This window comes from Oncorhynchus mykiss, chromosome 12 (assembly GCF_057628025.1).
Source record: "Oncorhynchus mykiss isolate SJ-2025 chromosome 12, ASM5762802v1, whole genome shotgun sequence".
In the NCBI taxonomy this organism is placed as follows: domain Eukaryota; kingdom Metazoa; phylum Chordata; class Actinopteri; order Salmoniformes; family Salmonidae; genus Oncorhynchus; species Oncorhynchus mykiss.
In genome coordinates this window covers 16535629-16557999 of record NC_143033.1, presented here as the reverse complement: position 1 = coordinate 16557999, position 22371 = coordinate 16535629, and the positions used below count along the sequence as shown (strand labels likewise).

General features: G+C 42.5%; 1 protein-coding gene across 1 annotated transcript in view; it reads left to right on the top strand.

The window, feature by feature from the left end:
* The window catches only part of LOC110537048 (calcium/calmodulin-dependent protein kinase type IV), a 35097-nt gene extending 16600 nt beyond the window's left edge, over window positions 1–18497 (top strand). Inside the window, exons 2-11 of the mRNA XM_021622763.3 lie at window positions 8446–8524; window positions 8630–8692; window positions 8797–8879; window positions 8969–9041; window positions 12203–12293; window positions 12562–12636; window positions 12995–13070; window positions 13685–13811; window positions 15047–15199; window positions 16724–18497. Of these exons, the coding sequence (XP_021478438.1) occupies window positions 8446–8524; window positions 8630–8692; window positions 8797–8879; window positions 8969–9041; window positions 12203–12293; window positions 12562–12636; window positions 12995–13070; window positions 13685–13811; window positions 15047–15199; window positions 16724–16894 (991 nt within the window). The 3' untranslated portion in view covers window positions 16895–18497. The remainder of the gene's footprint in view (window positions 1–8445; window positions 8525–8629; window positions 8693–8796; window positions 8880–8968; window positions 9042–12202; window positions 12294–12561; window positions 12637–12994; window positions 13071–13684; window positions 13812–15046; window positions 15200–16723) is intronic.
* The last annotated feature ends 3874 nt before the right edge of the window (window positions 18498–22371 follow it).

The window sequence follows — 22371 nt, the reverse complement described above, 5'->3', positions numbered from 1 at the left end:
AAAAATTCAGCCAAGACCTCAGAAAATAAATGGTAGACCTCCACAAGTCTGGTTCATCCTTGGGAGCAATTTCCAAACGCCTGAAGATAGCACGTTCATCTGTACAAACAATAGTACGCAAGCATTAACATCATGGGACCACGCAGCCGTCATACCTGTCACGTTCTGACCTTAGTTCCTTTGTGATGTCTTTGTTTTAGTATGGTCAGGGCGTGAGTTGGGTGGGCAGTCTATGTTCTTTTTTCTATGATTTGGTATTTCTGTGTTTGGCCTGGTATGGTCCTCAATCAGAGGCAGCTGTCAATCATTGTCCCTGATTGAGAACCATACTTAGGCAGCCTGTTTTCACCCTTGAGTTGTGGGTGATTATATTTTCTGTTCTGTGTTTTGCCTCACTGTTCAGGACTGTTCGTTTTGTCGTTTTAATTTTTTTGTTCAGTATTCATATTAAAACAATATGGACACTTACCACGCTGTGCATTGGTCCTCCTCTTCCACCTACAACGAGTGTTACAGAATCACCCACCACCAAAGGACCAAGCAGCGTGGTAAGGAGCAGCGCTATCTGGAGGAGGTGACAACATGGGACGAGATAGAAAGGTTGTTGGTCGACCCAGGGAGAGTGCCGGAGCTCGCCTGGGATTCTCTGGAATAGTGCGAGGAGGGATACCGGAGAATAGAGTTGGCACGGCGGTCAAGGAAGCCCGAGCCCGTCTGTCCTGAGCTGCCAGAGTCGCCCGTCTGTCCTGAGCTGCCAGAGCCGCCCGCCCGTCTGTCCTGAGCTGCCAGAGCCGCCCGCCCGCCAGTCAGGAGCTGCCAGAGCCGCCCGCCCGCCAGTCAGGAACTGCCAGAGTCGCCCATCACTCCGGCGCAGTCGGAGTCGCCCATCACTCCGGCGCAGTCGGAGTCGCCCATCACTCCGGCGCAGTCTGAGTCGCCCATCACTCCGGCGCAGTCTGAGTCGCCCATCACTCCGGCGCAGTCTGAGTCGCCCATCACTCCGGCGCAGTCTGAGTCGCCCATCACTCCGGCGCAGTCGGAGTCGCCCATCACTCCGGCGCAGTCGGAGTCGCCCATCACTCCGGCGCAGTCGGAGTCGCCCATCACTCCGGCGCAGTCGGAGTCGCCCATCACTCCGGCGCAGTCGGAGTCGCCCATCACTCCGGCGCAGTCGGAGTCGCCCATCACTCCGGCGCAGTCGGAGTCGCCCATCACTCCGGCGCAGTCGGAGTCGCCCTTCACTTTGGCGCTGCCGGAGTCTCCCGCCTGTCCGCCGCTGCCGGAATCTCCCGTCCACTCGGGGCCCGCTGCTAGGGTCCCCAGTCCGAGGTCGGCGGCGAGGGTCGCCGCTCTAAAGGCACCACTGAGGCGGGAAAAGAAGCGGGCAAAGACTATGGTGGAGTGGGGTCCACGTTCCGCGCCAGAGCCGCCACCGCGCACAGACGGCCAATCAGACCTTCCCCTATAGGTTCAGATTTTGCGGCCGGAGTCCGCACCTTTGGGGGGAGGGGTACTGTCACGTTCTGACCTTAGTTCCTTTGTGATGTCTTTGTTTTAGTATGGTCAGGGTGTGAGTTGGGTGGGCAGTCTATATTCTTTTTTCTATGATTTGGTATTTCTGTGTTTGGCCTGGTATGGTTCTCAATCAGAGGCAGCTGTCAATCGTTGTCCCTGATTGAGAACCATACTTAGGCAGCCTGTTTTCACCTTTGAGTTGTGGGTGATTATATTTTCTGTTATGTGTTTTGCTTCACCGTTCAGGACTGTTCGTTTTGTCGTTTTATTGTTTTTGTTCAGTATTCGTATTAAAACAATATGGACACTTACCACGCTGCGCATTGGTCCTCCTCTTCTTCCACCTACGACGAGCGTTACAATACCTCTCAGAAAGGAGACGCGTCTCGTAGAGATGAATGTACTTTGGTGTGAAAAGTGCAAATCAATCCCAGAACAACAGCAAAGGACCTTGTGAAGATGTTGGAGGACACAGGTACGAAAGTATCTATATCCACAGTAAAATGAGTCCTATATCGACATAACCTGAAAGGCCGCTCAGCTCCGTAACCTCCATAAAAAAGCCAGACTACGGTTTGCAACTGCACATGGGGACAAATACCATAGAGCCCTTATACCATCACTAGGGCCAGGTGTTTACTCTGATCAGGAATCATTATGGGCTACCTACCTAGGGCTCAAGTTTTTCCAGGCTCAATTCACGTGGTCTGGAATAACTCCTAGCCCCAGTTAAACCATCACACACAGTTTTGGACTTTGAGCATTCTCAATCGGAGTCCAGAGGGAAGCTATTTGGTTCTGTGTCTGAGCAGACAGGCAGTGGCCCCAGCTGAATGCATGAATTTAGCTCGTCTTGCTCCTGAGAGGAGCAGCAGCATCTCTGCTGGGATTACATAATGCTGTGTGAGGAAGGCAGCAATGAGCTGCAACAGCAAAGATATGCCTTCATTCAGATTACTTGTTTTGCTGGTTTAGAAAAGCTTGAGGGTTTATTTGAGTTTCATTCAGTTGGTGTAACTTCGACAGTTGTAGTTACATAGTCATATTGTTGAGTAGCATTAATAATCTAAATCTCTTATGGGGGTTTAGAAACTGTTTGCTGTAATGCACTTTACGACAAATACATTTTGTAAAAGCTCTACATGAGTTAAATTCCAATAACTATGATTGAAAAGAACCAGTCGTTTTTTAAAATTGAAGTTAATTTGTTATTTTCATTCATGCTGTGTAAAGCCACATGACAGGCACTAATCCTGTACAGTCCTGGTGAGGACGACAACCATCAGTTGTGTAAAAGATTAATGAGACATTTATTTTAAACAATGGGCATCTGAAATAAGGTTGTCTATCTTAAATTGTGAGTGACATTTGCAGTCATCATATTCCACTTGTCCGACATTTGTCTCACTTCATAATGGTGATATAAATGGGAGTGGATTCTGCCTGTCACTTATTAACTGAAGAGGGTGAGGTCAGTGTGGTTTCCAGGGGGATTGTATAATGCCATTCAGATTGCAGATGCTTTATTATTATTATCCTAGTGCGTAGTTAACTAAAGGTTAAATAAATAAAAATCCTCTTGTCTGTGTCATCCTCTTCATAGACAGTTTTTATCTTAACTCATCTAATTTGTACCATATTAAGATTTTTGTAGAGAATTAAATTAAGATGCCTTAAAATAAAGGAGTATGACAAACATTCACATTTCAAACAATTGAGCCCACTTTTATTTAGTCTCCCTTGGCATACTTGTTGCCTCCCACAATGTATCAATGTCACTGCTTTTGCTTAGGGTCGGGTTTTGTTTTATTCCCTCCTAAATGCAATATTGTCCCACCTAAAGTAGTGTTGCATTTTGAGTTCATGGGATTAGCAATTGGAGTTTGTTGATGGGTTTAGCTATATAAACTTGTTTATGGGATTAGCTATATGACTTTGTTTATGGGATTAGCTATTTGAGCTTGTTTATTGGATTTGCTGTATAAATTTGTTTATGGGATTAGCTATATGAGTTTGTCTTGTTCATTGCTACTAAATGTCCTACTTTCAGTGTGATTTACTTTTGCAGATTTCCCCCCAATAAACCATTCTGATGTTATCTTGGTACTGTGGATGGATATGGCCATTCCAGAATGATGAATATGATCCATTAGTCGATTACTGGAACTCATCACTGATCTGGGATGGAGCTCGCTGGCCATGATGTAGAAGAACAATCTGATAGTTACAGTGGAAGTCGGAAGTTTACATACACTTAGGTTGGAGTCATTAAAACGCTATCATTAAAACGTCTTGTTAACAAACTATAGTTTTGGCAAGTCGGTTAGGACATCTACTTTGTGCATGACACAGGTAATTTTTCCAACTATTGTTTACAGACAGATTATTTCACGTTTTAGTCACTGTATCACAATTCCAGTGGGTCAGAAGTTTACATACACTAAATTGACTGTGCCTTTAAACAACTTGGAAAATTCCAGAATGTCATGGCTTTAGAAGCTTCTGATAGGCTAATTGACACCATTTGAGTCAATTGGATGTGTAGATCTCTTTCCAGTTTAGTGGATATGTAGATCTCTGTTCAGTTTACCGGATATGTAGATCTCTGTTCAGTTTACTGGATGTGTAGATCTCTGTCCAGTTTACTGGATGTGTAGATCTCTGTTCAGTTTAGTGGATATGTAGATCTCTGTCCAGTTTACTGGATGTGTAGATCTCTGTCCAGTTTAGTGGATATGTAGATCTCTGTCCAGTTTACTGGATGTGTAGATCTCTGTCCAGTTTAGTGGATATGTAGATCTCTGTCCAGTTTACTGGATGTGTAGATCTCTGTCCAGTTTAGTGGATATGTAGATCTCTGTCCAGTTTAGTGGATATGTAGATCTCTGTCCAGTTTAGTGGATATGTAGATCTCTGTCCAGTTTAGTGGATATGTAGATCTCTGTCCAGTTTAGTGGATATGTAGATCTCTGTCCAGTTTAGTGGATATGTAGATCTCTGTCCAGTTTAGTGGATATGTAGATCTCTGTCCAGTTTAGTGGATATGTAGATCTCTGTCCAGTTTAGTGGATGTGTAGATCTCTGTCCAGTTTAGTGGATATGTAGATCTCTGTCCAGTTTAGTGGATATGTAGATCTCTGTCCAGTTTAGTGGATATGTAGATCTCTGTCCAGTTTAGTGGATATGTAGATCTCTGTCCAGTTTAGTGGATATGTAAATCTCTGTCCAGTTTACTGGATGTGTAGATCTCTGTCCAGTTTAGTGGATGTGTAGATCTCTGTTCAGTTTACTGGATGTGTAGATCTCTGTCCAGTTTAGTGGATATGTAGATCTCTGTTCAGTTTACTGGATGTGTAGATCTCTGTTGCCAGTCTCTGTACATCTTAGCACTAGAACTGACAGCAACAAAAAACTTCATTCTCAGGGTGTCATCTTTCCAAGCTAAACGAACCAGCATCTTCACTCATCTGCTGTCTGTACAATGACTTCAGGATGAAATAATGCTTTTATCTGCTAAGGTTCAACACAATGTTAAATAAATCATGAAATAAGGATGACCGAAACAATACAGGAAGAAGTTGAATTAGGAGGTGGATTTATAAAGTGGATTAAGGCATGCATTGATGAAAATGAATGAGTAAATGAATGGAATAAATGGGTTGTTTATTCAAGAACTGACTCAGACATTTAGACATATTTTGTCGGACGATAATATAAGGAAAATGGAGGATATGATAATACAATAATCAAATGTATTTATATAGCCCTTCGTACATCAGCTGATATCTCAGAGTGCTGTACAGAAACCCAGCCTAAAACCCCAAACAGCAAGCAATGCAGGTGTAGAAGCATGAAAACACAAGACGTCCCTTTGTTCAGGTCAAATCAGATTTCAATGTTCTTTTTTTTTGGAAGGAGTGGTACAATCAGGGCAAACACATGAATATAGATCCCTCTGTTCTGTACGACATTAACATTGAATGATTTAACAAAATGAGGGACTGTAGACGTTTCAGGGAGGGATCCTAGGAGGGAGGATGGTACGCTAGGATGACGTCATCTAGTCAGCCTGATAACAATTTGATGATATTTCGCAATTATTGTTTATTTGATTTGCGTCATTTGCTCAGATAGGCCTAGCTTATGCCCCTGAGCTCCATTGCACAATGACAGAGTACAGTCCAAGTCTAGCTTTTCTCCTCAGACTCTTGGATGTTTTGCTTGGATTGAAGCTGTGATCTGGCTGTCATGCCTGCCTTATGTCTGTTCACATGGACCAGCCGTGATGGTATTCCCCACTGGCTGAGAGAGACAAGAGAAGAGAGAGACAGAGAGAAAGAAGGTGTGGAACAATGCCCCATAATGACAAAGCAAAAGCTGTTTTTTCGAAAATGTAGCAAATTTATAAAAAATAAAGAAATATCACATTTACATAAGTATTCAGAACCTTTACTCAGTACTTTGTTGAAGCACCTTCGGCAGCGATTACAGCATTGAGTATTCTTGTGTATGACGCTACAAGCTTGGCACAACTGTATTTGGGGAGTTTTTTCCATTCTTCTCTGCAGATTCTCTCAAGCTCTGTCAGGTTGGATGGGGAGCGTCGCTGCACAGCTATTGTCAGGTTTCTCCAGAGATGTTCGATCGGGTTCAAGTCCACACTCTGGCTGGGCCACTCAAGGACATTCAGAGACTTGTCCTGAAGACACTCCTGCGTTGTCTTGGCTGTGTGCTTAAGGTCGTTGTCCTGTTGGAAGTTGAACCTTCACCCCAGTCTGAGGTTCTGAACACTGGAGCAGGTTTTCATAAAGGGTCTCTGTACTTTACTCTGTTCATCTTTTCCTCAACCCTGACTCGTCTCCCAGTCCCTGCCACTAAAAAACATCCCCACAGCATGATTCTGCCACCACCATGCTTCACTGTAGGGATGGTCACAGGTTTCCTCCAGATGTGACGCTTGGCATTCAGGCCAAACAGTTCAATCTTGGTTTCATCTGACCAGAGAATCTTGTTTCTCATGGTCTGAGAGTCCTTTAGGTGCCTTTTGGCAAACTCCATGTGGGCTGCCATGTGCCTTTTACTGAGGAGAGACTTCCGTCTGGCCACACTACCATAAAGGCCTGATTGGTGGAGTGCTGCAGAGATGGTTGTCCTTCAGGAAGGAAGGACAACCATTTAAGAATGATGAAGGCTTCTTCCATTTAAGAATAATGGAGGCCACTGTGTTCTTGGGGACCTTCAATGCTGAAGAAATGTTTTTGTACCCTTTCCCGGATCTGTTCATCTACACAATTATGTCTCGGAGCTCTACGGACAATTCCTTCGACCTCAAGGCTTAGTTTTTGCTCTGACATGCACTGTCAACTATGGGACCTTATATAGACAGGTGTGTGCCTTTCCAAATCATGTCTAATCAATTGAATTTACCACAGGTGGACTCCAATCAGGTTGTAGAAACATCTCAAGGATGATCAATGGAAACAGGATGTATCTGAGCTCAATTTCCATTCTCATAGCAAAGGATCTGAATTCTTATGTAAATAAGGTATTTCAGTTTTTTATTTTTAACACTTTTTTAAACATTTCCAAAACCCTGTTTTCGCTTTGTCATTATGGTGTGTAGATTTTCTTTCATCTATTTTAGAACCAGGCTGTAAAGTAACAAAATGTGGGAAAAGGGCAGAGGTCTGAATACTTTCTGAATGCACTGTATATTGAAGTAGAGAGAGAATGTGTGGGAGAGAGGCAGGAGAAGGAGAGAGAGTGAATGTGTGGGAGAGGGAGAGGCAGAGTGGAGGTGTGAGAGAGGGGGAGAGAGTGTTCTGTAGTAATGGTGAATATTGGGGTCTGGACACCTGAGAGCCCAGATGCTTTCCTCTGAAAACAAAAGCTGCCTATCTCTCACTCTCTCACTTTCTGCCTCTTCCCTCTCCCTGCTAATTGTAAGCTGTGCAGCCAAATTAGATGTATTTGCACGTTGGAATTTAGCCTACCTTTTTATATACATCCATACTGCAGGACAGTGTGTATTCCTCTTGCATTCTTGGACCCATTAAAGGAATCTTGTCTTTAAACTCTCATTATCAACTCCTCTGGCACTTTACAGGTTGTACCTGTAAAATATGATATGTGCAAAGGGGAATTATATTCAGAATTAACAGTACTACTTGTACAACTACTATGTTTAAATACATTTAAAGTAGATCTTAGTTAGCTTTGTCTTAGGGTTGGAGTGCTTATCTAGGATCAGGTCCCCCCTGTCCATATAATCATATTCATTATGATCTAAAAGGCCAAAAAGATCCCAGATCGGCACTCCTACTCTGAGAGGCCCAGGGATTTTCATTTCCCAGAGCTAGTGGCTAAGGTGAACGAACTGCTGACCCATTTCAACTGAACACATGACAATATTTAAACCTGAAGGAATATAGGCCTAATCTCCATGTCTGCCTACTACTGTTGTACTGCATAGGTCTATGGGATTGTGTTGGAATTTGCCTAGTTTATTTTGGACAATTGTACTAACCAGCCATAATGGAAGTACAATTCAAACAACCTAAACGGGTTTTTCGGCTGTCCATAGGAGAACCCTTGGAAAAACTATTTTTGGTTCCAGGTACAACCCTTTTCAGTTCCACGTGGAACCCTTTCCACAGATAGTTCTACATGGAACCCAAAAGGGTTTTACCTTGAACCAAAAATGGTTCTGCTATGGGGACAGCCAAAGAACCCTTTTGGAACTCTTTTTTTTCTAAGATTGTAGCCACTGTAGGCTACCCAGCCATAATGGAAGTACAGAAGAACTACATCAAAGCCTATTCACCATTTCCCAGGAGTTAGTATCTTGGGCGTTGTGCACAATGTGTTGCTACTCCCTACCCACTTGACAGTTGTTCTTGTAGCTTAACTGTGTATTCCCTCTGCATTTAGGGGAGCGACGTCGGTGGTGTGCAGATGTCGACAGAAGGGAACACTGAAGCCGTACGCAGTGAAAACACTGAAGAAAACAGTGAGTTCTTACTGGATGTTCATCATATTCTTAGTGTAATATTTTTACCCAGAGTACAACAGGTACATGTTTCTTCCTTAACCCACTTCTGTTTTTTTTCTGCAGGTGGATAAGAAGATAGTTAGGACAGAGATAGGTGTTCTACTTCGACTCTCTCACCCAAACATTGTAAGGGTTCTACACACTTTGGTGCTGTCCTTGCATAGAATTAACGATTGTTATTATGTTTTTTATTGATGCTAAATTGATGTCTTTTGTTTTATTTCTTTCAGATCAAACTAAAAGAGATCTTTGAGACCCCTTCAGAGATCAGTCTGGTCTTGGAGCTTGTGACTGGAGGAGAGCTATTTGAAAGGTTAGTTAACTGCCTTAATGGTCACACGCACCCACACACACTCTGTACCATTCCTCTGTTGCAACAATCACAACACATTTTTCTCTCAGGGTTGTGGAGAAGGGCTTTTACACTGAGCGGGATGCTGCTGATGCTGTCATTCAAGTATTAGAAGCTGTTGCAGTAAGTTGACTTCCTTTCTCTGACACCTGTCAGAAAGTAGGCTAATAAATGTCTTGCAAACTCTTGACATACTGTAATGCTTTTGACCTGCATAGCTGGGCGGCACCATCACACATTCACTCAGCCTGTCCCCTTGTCTATACATTTTACAGAACAAAATGGCACCAATAGAATACTTTTTCCATAATCAAATCCTACATTTACTATAATTTGAACCAGCATTGTTGGACCAACAGTGTAAATGGATCAAGTATGCTGGATTTCATTGAGTCATCACATAACCATAGCTATCTTTGACATCTCATCAACATGCACCAAGGCATATGTCTTCTTCGTCATGTTAGGAGTCCTGTTGAACAGGCATTCCCATGTTAGTGTATTCCATGATCCTCTGTTTGATTGCTGTTGCTAAGGAGATTAAATAGTTAAACAGTGATTTTTTAACACCTAGACCCCTTTCCAGGTTACTGGATCGAATCCCTGAGCTGACAAGGTAAAAATCTGTCGTTCTGCCACTGAACAAGGCAGTTAACCCACAGTTCCCCGGAAGGCTGTCATAGTTAAGAACAACTTCTTATTTACAAACTTGTCTAGTTAAATAAAGGTACGATTTTCCAGTACACGACACAATGACGTCACGCACACATGCGCGCGGCAGTAACAAATCCATCGCCAACTGTGCCCATTCCAACATAGCCTAGATGTGTTTTTATTACTTCTAAACAGAATACATGTTTTGGGTTCTCATAGGCTTACAATGATGTTTTGATTCTTGCTTGAACAGTTGCTAAGATTATATTGGATGCAGCAGTTGTTAGCTAGAATGCTACAACTTAGCTCATTGATATAGGCTAGCCAAAGAGCCATTTTACTGGTTGAAGTTGTAAGTGTTTTTAAAGTATAATGCAGTTGATTTGGGATGATAACACAAACATTCTATTAAGCAGGACATTCATGAGCCTTAAAATCCAATTATAATCCAAAAGTAGTGTGAAATGCACTTATAAGCAACATGTAAACAAAGGATTTCTATAAGAAGTCCCCCTTGTTCAGTCACCAACTCTCCACACATCGCCCCGTGCGGCAGTTTGCAACACAGCGGTCTATTGAAATCAGTTCAGGGCTTGTTTGAAAAGGCAGTCTGAAACAGCTGCTGGTTTCCCAACGAGCTGACTGAGGAGAAAAAAAACTGGATTTCTGAAGCCTCCAGATCTTTTTTAAGTTTCCTTGTCTTGTTGAGCAAGCGTCGAGGAAGTCTCTGTTCCGTGTTGATTGGGAGTGATGTATTTACAGTGTACACGGCCACTTCGGAAACGGTGGAGAGGTTCTGCAGTCTGTCTGTTACATGATCAAAGCCATCTGGATATCTAGCTAACGTCCCAGTGGAGCATCTTGGTCGCCTCATGTCCGGCCAATCTCACTGGCACGTCTACACTCAAATCCCCACTCCGTTAGTGACAGATTTGAGTCCTTTATTATAGGCTTCTCATTTGGTGTTATCTTAGTATCCCAATGTGTTTATTATTTTGAACACAGAGAATCTGGAACCACGTTTTAGATTTGTTAAGTTGTTTACTGTAAAAGGCGGTATTAGGCTAGGTAAGGTTCTTGATGTTGAGATTTAAGATTGAGAGGTAATATTTTCCTCACTGGCCAAATACATCGCCTCGCCCACCTCTCATGTACTTTACTTTCTCTGGCAGAAGAGATCCACTGTCAATGAGAACACCGAGCTGTGTCGTTGGCCTATTGGCCAGAAAATCTTATTTTGAGTGGTGCTATGGCAGCCGTGGGAGACCTGAGATATCTGTGGTGGTATGTGTGTGTGTGGTGGGGGCTACTGTATTCCCTCCTGCCTTCTCTTCATCCCTCCATCCCACACTATACTTGTCAGATGAGAGAGGACACCTTATCTGTGTCAGCTCCATAGAGCTTTGTGCAGGAGAGGAGAACTCCCCTCTGACATCACAGAGCCATTACACCGAGGGGTTGTCACAATACATAGTGTGGGGAGAAAATGATGCCTTCATTCACTGTGAACGAGGTCTATTCAACCTAGCCATTCCCAATGAGAAAATATGACTGTTTTGTTGCATAATAAGGATAGCTCATTCCGTACTAACCTTGATGCTTAGCATTTTCATTCCAGTGGAATGGAATGTGGTTCTTTAACAGCTTAATGTTACATAAGAAACTAGGGATTTGCATAACCACTAACCCACCCACAGTGTGCAGAAGATAAGTTATACAATAGGTTGCTTTACAAACAGATGTCATTATCAAGACAGTGAGCTGTAGAGTAGGTCTCTATACTCTATACCTTATCCATGACACTACAAAGTCTTTGAACATATTGCTTTCCCTCACTTGAATCCCACCTCGTCTTTTCAATGGGCAGCTTATCAAGCTAGCTGCCTTGTGCTGCTGTTTTCTGTAATTGTGTAGACTTTTATGTCCCACATTGCCTTGTTTGATGAGTTACTGTGTTAACACTGGTGAATGTACTCGCTAAACCCAAGAATAGTTTAAAACACACTTTAAATCATGCGTATGTCCAGAACACAGTATCATAGCACAGTGTACAGGAAACTGCCAAAATAAAGGAAACTCCAACATAAAGTGTGTTAATAGGGTGTTAGCTGCCAGAAGAGCTTCAATAGATAGCTTGGCATAGATAGCTTGGCATAGATTCTACAAGTCTCTGGAACTCTATTGGAGCGATTCGACTTTATTCTTCCACCAAAACAAATTGTTGGTGGTGGAAAACGCTTACTCAGGTGTTGCTCCAGCAGTGTTCAATTGGGTTGGCATCTGGTGACTGACACACACACACACACACACACACACACACACACACACACACACACACAGTGTAATACACAGCTCAGAATTGGCAATGATAAGATAATTCAACTTTGCATTTTGTTTATCCATAGACCATTTTCAACAGTGCACTATAAAGCAGGAATATTATGGTTCTCTGTAGAAAATGAATTGTGGGAGCGGGCACCGATTCATTCGGCGGTGCTGAATCCCAAAATCCTCAAACAGTCCAGCTCCATACACACCAGCAGACAAATCAATAGCACAAGATGTGTGTAGGAGTCATATACAGCCACCTGGGTGCTATGGTGTTGCCTTGTGTCTTTGTCTTTATCCAGTACCTGCATGAGAACGGCGTGGTGCACCGAGACCTGAAACCTGAGAACCTCCTATACGCTACCGCAGCACCAGATGCTCCCCTCAAAATAGGTTGGTGGGTTTACTCAATACCCTGTGGGATTCACTACGATTATCCCAAAGAACATCCATTGACTCTGTTGTGCTATCAGAGACAGAACTGACTTGATCAGACATAGTTAGGAAATCTATGCCAACGATTATGTTCTATTGGAATGATCTATTACTATTTTCTATTCTACCGGTATTCTATTCTACTATTTTATTCTAAATACCAGATATTAGGACTTCCAGAAAGAGGCATAATTTTTAATATAGCTCTGTCTCTTTCATTTTGCAGCTGATTTTGGTCTGTCGAAGGTCATTGATGATCAGGTCACAATGAAGACTGTTTGTGGTACACCAGGATACTGTGGTAAGTTGTAACCCATTACTGTGAGGCTTTTTCATTCACTTGGAACATAATATTTGCTAGCTACAGGATTAGAGATTGCCATTTCAGACCAAGCAGATGTTTCTTGTTTTGGTTGCATGCTTAACTTGCCAAGATTTGAGCAGAGAAGTTTACAATGAGGACAGGGTGTATATTGTTTAATGTTTATCCACATACTACATAGTACATTTTTCCTTGGATAAATAATTACTGAGTAAGAATTCCCTACTCTGTTTTCACCACTGTCTCTCTCCTTCCCCCTTGTGCTGCCCCTCCCTCCCTCCCACCCTCCATCCTGTTCTCATCTCCCCCCTATCTATCCTTCCTCCCCTCCCTCCAGCCCCAGAGATTCTGCGAGGAAGTGCTTATGGACCTGAGGTTGACGTGTGGTCGGTGGGAGTTATCACATATATCTTGTAAGGGATACCAGCCCCTCAAAAGTTTACTTGAACCCTGAATCACATCATTAAAAGACATCGGTTATTTTTACACACAACAGTTTTGTTCATTTGTTAGCAGCAAAAAAGAATACATCAATAATTTTTGTGTTCTTTCTTTGAGGAATTGCAGACCCTTTTTATGTTGTATTTTTCGGCCATTTTGGTTTCTGAACCAAGGGTGTTGGTGCATTCCTGTTGTATAGCTTCTGAGTGATTTTGTTTCTTTCACATACTGATTGGTATACATATTTGATTCAGTATGTGGTTGTGAGTTCCCCATTATACAGCAAACCAGGAAACGGTAGTGTAACTGCTAGCAACAGCATTCAGAAGAATCGCTGGTATACAGACTCCCTACTAGTTAACGAATATTAAACTGTAAAAATAACATATTTTAAAGGCACATCAATCTGGGAAAATAAGAGTGTGTGACTACAAAGCCTTAGTGAAAGGAGGATTGCACCTCTAATAGAGTTGTAGCTTAGGCCCCTGCGGCTATCAGATCCTGTCAGACTGTAGCCAGCTATTGAATCAATAGACAGGAGCTGTCTGTGGTTGATGTATGCCTCGTATTTCATCCTCCCTGAAAGGCTATGTGGCTTTGAACCGTTCTTCGATGAAAGAGGGGACCAGTACATGTTCAAGAGGATCCTCAACTGTGAATATGAGTTTGTCTCCCCCTGGTGGGACAATGTGTCCTTCAACGCCAAGGACCTGGTGAGTTTGAATGACTTTTACCAGGGGTGTATTCATGATGCCAATTCTGTCGCAAAACTTTTTGTCTGTTGCAAAATGTTATTCAATGAAAACTAGAGTTTCTATTGGACAAATTCAGGTTGGTCCCATCCAGTTTTGTTCCGCTTGCTTCCGTTTGTTTCTGTTTGGTTCTTAGTTAAGACACCCCTGGGGTCCTGAGGTTACCACAGTCACGCTGGCAAAAATGTTCCCCTGGTACTTAGGCATAATTGATAAATCAGTAATTGGTGGAGAATGAAAACCTAGTTCAGTGGGAGACCTGCTGGCTGCATTGTAGAAGACAGGAAGTGACAAGCTGAATAACTGGACCCACAATCTGGCTTCTCCAGCAAGTGGTGCTTTTTTTGCTCACCAAGAGATGAGTTTTGTATGGAGGTTAATGAGTGTTGAATTTAAATGTATTTGTTTTTTAAAATGTTACCTTTATTTAACTTGGCAAGTCAAAGTCTTATTTACAATGACTGCCTAGCCCGGCCAAACCCTAACCCGGACGACCCTGGGCCAATTGTGCGCCACCCTATGGGACTCCCAATCACGGCTGGTTGTGATACAGCCTGGATTCGAACCAGGGTGTCTGTAGTGACGCCTTAAGCACTGAGATGCAGTGCCTTATTTGATCGAATAGAAGTTTCGTAATGCTTAGGTTTTTACGAGTTTACTGATATAAATAGGACGTGACATCCCGGCAACTTTGGGAAAAAAACACTTTCTATCAGAGTTGTGCCATTGGCTAGAATGGTCCCACTTGATCTTGCCTCCTCCTGACTGCCTTCCATTTTTGAAGACGTTTCTTTTCATTGTTAGAGCGGTCAATATAATGGATCATCTGTGATTGTACCACTGGGTCAGGTGAAATGTTTCCCAGGTGAAATGTCAGTGTGAGTGTGTCCATGTTGGGGGCGGCAGGTAGCCTAGTGGTTAGAACGTTGGACTAGTCATAGTAAATAAGAATTTGTTCTTAACTGACTTGCCTAGTTAAATAAAATAAATATTGGTGTATCTGATTATCAAATAATGTAAAAAAGGAGGGTAACTAGAAATGCAGGGCAAACAAGACATCCATCATCCATCTCTTACTGTACATTCTGACTTATCTCCACATTATGAACTGGGCCGACTTGTTATGTGGACAGAAACCAAGAAAATAATAAATTCAGTCTCAGTGACCCAGTTACTTACGTACTGCTGTCCTGTAGGTGAGAAAGCTAATTGTCCAGGATCCAAATAAACGGCTGACGACCTTGCAAGCGCTGGAGCACCCCTGGGTGACTGGGAAGGCAGTTAACTCAGCCCATATGGACACTGCTCAGAAGAAACTGCAGGAGTTCAATGCACGCCGAAAACTCAAGGTAGATGCAAAACAACGTTTCTCAATAGGATTTTGTACGGTGATTGAGGGCAAGTAGTACCTTGTCTAATTTATTGATGACAGGACATTTTAAACTCATGATTGTGTAGTTGTGTCAAGATCCTTTTGAATGTATTTTGAATGCAAGCATAGACAAACATAAACTCAGCAAAAAAAGAAACGTCCTCTCGCTGTCAACTGCGTTTATTTTCAGCAAACTTAACATGTGTAAATATTTGTATGAACATAACAAGATTCAACAACTGAGACATAAACTGAACAAGTTCCACAGACATGTGACTAACAGAAATTGAATAATGCGTCCCTGAACCAAGGGGGGGAGGGGGGTCAAAATCAAAAGTAACAGTCAGTATCTGGTGTGGCCACCAGCTGCATTAAGTAATGCAGTGCATCTCCTCCTCATGGACTGCACCAGATTTGCCCGTTCTTGCTGTGAGATGTTACCCCACTCTTCCACCAAGGCACCTGCAAGTTCCCGGACATTTCTGGGGGGAATGGCCCTAGCCCTCACCCTCCGATCCAAAAGGTCCCAGACGTGCTCAATGGGATTGAGATCCGGGCTCTTCGCTGGCCTTGGCAGAACATTGACATTCCTGTCTTGCAGGAAATCACGCACAGAACGAGCAGTATGGCTGGTGGCATTGTCATGCTGGAGGGTCATGTCAGGATGAGCCTGCAGGAAGGGTACCACATAAGGGAGGAGGATGTCTTCCCTGTAATGCACAGCGTTGAGATTGCCTGCAATGGCAACAAGCTCAGTCCGATGATGCTGTGACACACCGCCCCAGACCATGACGGGCCCTACACCTCCAAATCGATCCTGCTCCAGAGTACAGGCCTCAGTGTAACGCTCACTCCTTCAACGATCAACACGAATCTGACCATCACCCCTGGTTAGACAAAACCGCAACTCGTCAGTAAAGATAACTTTTTGCCAGTCCTGTCTGGTCCAGCGACGGTGGGTTTGTGCCCATAGGTGACGTTGTTGCCGGTGATGTCTGGTGAGGACCTGCCTTACAGGCCTAAATTTACAAGCCCTCAGCCCAGCCTCTCTCAGCCTATTGTGGACAGTCGGAGCACTGTTGGAGGGATTGTGCGTTCCTGGTGTAACTCGGGCAGTTGTTGTTGCCATCCTGTACCTGTCCTGCAGGTGTGATGTTCGGATGTACCGATCCTGTGCAGGTGTTGTTACATGTGGTCTCATTAGTGTCCTAAGTTTTCATAACTGTGACGTTAATGCCTACAGTCAGTAACCTGTTTGTCTTAACGACCGTTCCACAGGTGCAGTGTTTAAACCCTTTACAATGAAGATCTGTGAAGTTATTTGGATTTTTACTAATTATCTTTGAAAGACAGGGTCCTGAAAAAGGGATGTTTCTTTTTTTGCTGAGTTTACATGATTGCTATAATACCTAGATTCATCAGCATAGTCAGAGTGGGCCTACACATGAATCCTAAACCGTGTCAATGAATGATATACTGTGTTTTGTGTGTTCGTTGACAGGCTGCAGTAAAGGCCGTGGTGGCTTCGTCACGATTGGGCAGCGCTAGCAGTCACGGCAATGCTGACAACAGTAAGAACAGCAACTGCAACAACCCCGCCAATCAGAAAGAGGCAGAAGAGGAGCAGCCACGGAACGACCAATCACAGTCAAAGATCCAGGAAGGATCCTAACTGTGGAGCTCCTCTGTCGTTGTGACCCTGTTGGACTGTGAAATTGCTGAGAGGAGCTATGTGGTTTCACCTTCTGTACTGGAGATACTCTGCCTGGCTTTATTGCATGTGACTGATTTATTAAACAATGTACAACCATATTGACTCGGTACATTGGAACAACATGCCTACAAGTATTTAAAGTACATGTGAAATCAGAGTTTACTACTGCACATTCCCATTTCATAACTCACACAAGTAGCTTCATTGGATGGCTTCCATTATACCATGTTATAACTGCAAAATGGCCTCCAAGTGTTCCCAGTATTAATTTGCCAGTTTGTAAATTAATTCATAACAATTGGCAGAATAAGGATAGTAGGTCATTATGTGTTCTGGTAATCATCATGCTGCTTTGGTGGCAGAACATAGACTGAAGAATGGATCTAGGTTGATTTTCAATATTGGTTGAGTAAGTCTACAGTATCTGGTGAACGGGTTGGACACATTTTCCAGGCGGTCATAAATGTAACCTTTATTACAACTTCTAAGGAGAATGCCTTATTATTGTATCTTATTAACTGGATTTTACACTCCCTTTGTAAGAACTATTTAATATCTTAAGAAATGGATTAGAAACATTTTAAAATCAATTATTTGCACAATGATTGTATTCAAATTGACTTTCAAGGAACATAAGGTTATTTCATAGTGCAGAGTTGTTTTAGCATTAAGAACTTTTCACTTTTGTATAACAAAATATGTTGTGTACAACTGAAAAGGCACCCCAGTTTTTTTATTGCCAAATACACCATTTGCAGGGAAATGGATGAATAGATAAAATTTGATTTGATTTAGCTATTCAGTGCCAAAAATTGGTTGAGGCTGCTGCTTTATTTGATAATATCCCACCTCTGTCATATGCAATTGAAGAGGCTGTAATCTTAGTGAAAATATTTATCTCTCATTATAAACTGGGTGGTTCGAGCCCTGAATGCTGATTGGCTGACATTGGTATATCAGACCGTATACCACAGGTATGACAAAACATTATTTTTACTGCTGTAATTACATTGGTAACCAGTTAATAATAGCAATAAGGAACCTTGGGGGTTTGTGGTATATGGCCAATATACCACGGCTAAGGGCTATATCCAGGCACTGCGCGTTGTGTCGTGCATAAGAACAGCCCTCAGCCGTGGTATATTGGCCATATACCACACCCCCTCGTGCCTTATTGCTTAATTAACCCATTAACTGACATGCCGTGTTATGGAATGATTTTTTTAATCTACAAAGAAAAGGCTGTATATTGAATTTTAGCATGCTTTTGCCTTCAGAATAAAGGAATGGTGTGGATAATAATGCATGTAGGAATGTTGAATTGAACTGCTGCGGTTCTCTGTAGAAATGCACTATAGTTGGCTGACACCACATGACGGACGTGATCTGTGTTAAACAGTGAAGTATTAGAGGCCTCTTAAGGCTTTACAGACATTAACTTGATATTCCTTTTATATGCTCAAGGAAACATTAAATAATTAAATGTTGTCTTAAAATGGTTACCATTAACATTGATTTGGTAAGGACTGCAGTATTTAAAAAAATAAACAATATGAAGTTACATATGTTTGGGCAGTTTTGTATATCAGACGGCTTATATACTTTTTGAACTTGTATACAAATGTTTTTAATTATTTTAGTGACCTACCATTTCCAGTGTTTCCGCTACATTGTAGATGAATTAGGTGGGGTGGTCTCCATCGCTCAGTACTGGAAGATACCCCTATACTGACCAATGTCTATGGCATAATGTATGTAACAGGTTAGTGTGGAGAGAGATTGAAATGTAAGGGGCATCTATGGATCCTGTGGTGCAAATGTGAGAGCACTATCCTGGGCATAGGCAGTAGTATTCTCACATACACCATGTTACAGAATTACCCCTCTCTCTCAAACTTTCCTCCCATTTGAACCAAGCCCATGCCAACGGTAAACTCGTTCAAAGGCCATCCCACTGCTGCCACCAATGTAAGAGGCAGAGGTGGAGAAAGAGTGATGGAGTGATGATCATTGGGCACGATCCATGGATCCTGCAATGGGGCACTACTCCTTGTAGCAGAAAACTCACATACACCTTGCATACAAAACATATACATATACAGTATATATATATATATATATATATATATATATATATAGTACATACATAGATGGAGGCAGGTAGCCTAGTGTCATTGCCTGCTCCCGCTCTTCCTCCCCCTGGCGCTCGGATCTCCAGCATTACGCACTCAAGCCACCATCATTACGCACACCTGCCTTCCCCCCATCACGCGCATCAGCGATCATTGGACTCACTTGGACTCAATTACTATATGTCTGTTCCCAAGCTCTGTTCCCTGCTTCGGGATTGTCACATGTCCGTGTTACCCGTGTTCTGGCTCTATTCCTGTCTTGTTCTATGTCTGTTCCCTATTAAATGTTTGACTCTCCGTATCTGCTCCACTCCTTACACCTAGAGGTTAAGCGTGTGGGGCCAGTAAACGAAAGGTCGCTGATTTGAATCCCTGAGCCGACTAGGTGACAAATCTGCCAATGTGCCCGCTTTACCCTAATTGCATCTGCAAATTGCTCTGGATAAGAGCATCTGCTAAATGACATGAATATATATACTACCTCAATCAGCCTGACTAACCGGTGTCTGTATGTAGCCTTGCTACTTTTATAGCCTTGCTACTGTATATAGCCTTGCTACTGTTTTTCACTGTCTTTTTACTGTTGTTTTTATTTCTTTACTTACCTATTGTTCACCTAATACCTTTTTTTGCACTATTGGTTAGAGGCTGTAAGTAAGCATTTCACTGTAAGGTCTACCTACGCCTGTTGTATTCGGTGCACGTGACAAATAAACTTTGATTTGATTTGACGGTAGAGAAATTAACATTCAATTTTCTGGCAACAACTCTGGTGCATTTTCCTGCTTTCGGCATGCATATTGCACGCTCCCTCAAAACGTGGGACATCTGTGGTATTGTGTTGTGTGACAAAGCTGTAAATTATAGAGTGGCCTTTTATTGTCTCCAGCACAAAGTGCACTTGTGTCATGATCATGCTGTTTAATCAACTGTCAGGTGGATGGATTATCTTAGCAAATGAGAAATGCTCACTAACAGGGATGTACAGTGCCTTTGTAAAGTATGTTAGTTTACAGCCTTATTCTAAAATTGATTAAACTGTTTTTTCCCTCATCAATCTACACCCAATACCCCAAAATTACAAAGCAAAAACAGGTTTTTAGAAAAAATGGAAATATCACATACATAAGTATTCAGACCCTGAATTCAGTACTTTGTTGAAGCACCTTTGACAGTGATTACAGCCTCCAGTCTTCTTGGGTATGATTCTACAAGCTTTGGCACAACTGTATTTGGGGAGTTTCTCCCATTCTTCTCTGCAGATCCTTTCAAGTTCTGTGAGGTTGGATGGGGAGCGTTGCTGCACAGCTATTTTCAGGTCTCTCCAGAGATGTTTGATGGGGTTCAAGTCATAGCTCTTGCTGGGCCACTCAAGGACATTCAGGGACTTCTCCCAAAGCCACTCATGAGTTGTCTTGGCTGTGTGCTTAGGGTCGTTGTCCTGTTGGAAGGTGAACCTTTGCCCCAGTCAGGTCTACATTGTAGAATAATAGTGAAGACATCAAAACGATGTAATAACACATACGGAATCATGTAGTAACCAAAAAAGTGTTTATTTGAGATTCTTCAAAGTAGCTACCCTTTGCCTTGATGACAGCTTTGCGCACTCTTGGCATTCTCTCAAACAGATTCATGAGGTTGTCACCTGGAATGCATTTCAATTAACAGGTGTGCCTTGGTAAAAGTTAATTTGTGGAATTTCTTTCCTTCTTAATGCGTTTGAGCCAATCAGTTGTGTTGTGACAAAGTAGGGGTGGTATACAGAAGATGGCCCTATTTGGTATAAGGTAGTTGTTGTGTTGTTTGTTAGAATACTTGTTAGATTTTACTGCATAGTCGGAACTAGAAGTACAAGCATTTCACTACACTCGCATTAACATCTGCTAACCATGCGTATGTGACCAATACAATTTGATTTGATTTGAAATAAGCAAAGAGAAGCGACAGTCCGTCATTACTTTAAGACATGAAGTTCAGTCAATCCAGAACTTTTCATGAACTTTGACAGTTTCTTCAAGTGCAGTCGCAAAAACCATCAAGCGCTATGAAGAAACTTGCTCCCATGAGGACCGCCACAGGAAAGGAAGACCCAGAGTTACCTCTGCTGCACAGGATAAGTTCATTAGAGTTAACTGCACCTCAGATTCCAGCCCAAATACATTTAACACAAATACAAGTAACAGACAGATCTCAATATCAACTGTTCAGAGGAGACTGCGTGAATCAGACCTTTTTTAAATTGAACCTTTATTTAACTAGGCAAGTCAGTTCAGAACAAATTCTTATTTACAATAATGGCCTACCCTGGCCAAACATCGGCCAAACCCGGACGACGCTGGGCCAATTGTGCACCGCCCTATGGGACTCCCAATCATGGCCTCAAGGTCGAATTTCTGCAAAGAACCACTACTAAAGGACACCAATAAGAAGAAGAGACTTGTTTTGGCCAAGAAACACGACCAATGGACATTAGACCGGTGGAAATCTGTCCTTTGGTCTGATGAGTCCAAATTTGAGATTTTTGGTTCCAACCAAAAGTAGGAGTAAGGATGATCTATGCACACGTGGTTCCCACCGTGAAGCATGGAGGAGGAGATGTCAGATGTGATGGTGTGGGGGTGCTTTGCTGGTGACATTGTCTGTAATTTATTTACAATTCAAGGCACACTTCACCAGTATGGCTACCATAGCATTCTGCAGAGATATGCCATCCCATCTGGTTTGCGCCAAGTGGGACTGTCATTTGTTTTTCAATAGGATAATGACCCAAAACACACCTTCAGGCTGTGTATGGGCTATTTGACCAAGAAGGAGAGTGATGGAGTGCTGCATCAGATGACCTGGCCTCCACAATCACCTGACAACCCAATTGAGATGGTTTGGGATGAGTTGGACAGCAGATTGAGGGAAAAGCAGCCAACAAGTGCTCAGTATATGTGGGAACTCCTTCAAGACTGTTGGAAAAGCATTCCAGGCAAAGCTGGTTTAGAGAATGCCAAGAATGTGCAAAGCTGTCATCAAGGCAAAGGGTGGCTACTTTGATGTCTTCACTATTATTCTACAATGTAGAAAATAGTTAAAACAAATAAAGAAAAACCCTTGAATGAGTAGGTGTGTCCAAACTTTTTACTGGTACTGTATGTATATATATTTTTTTTTACATCAAACTAGTCAGGGATTGCATTGGGAAAATAGTTTTCTTGTCTCACCTTTTGAATACAAAAGGTGGCTGAATCATAAAATGGATTCTATAGGCAGATTTTTTTTTTACCCTCTTCTCTTCAGTTGAACAACCACATTATT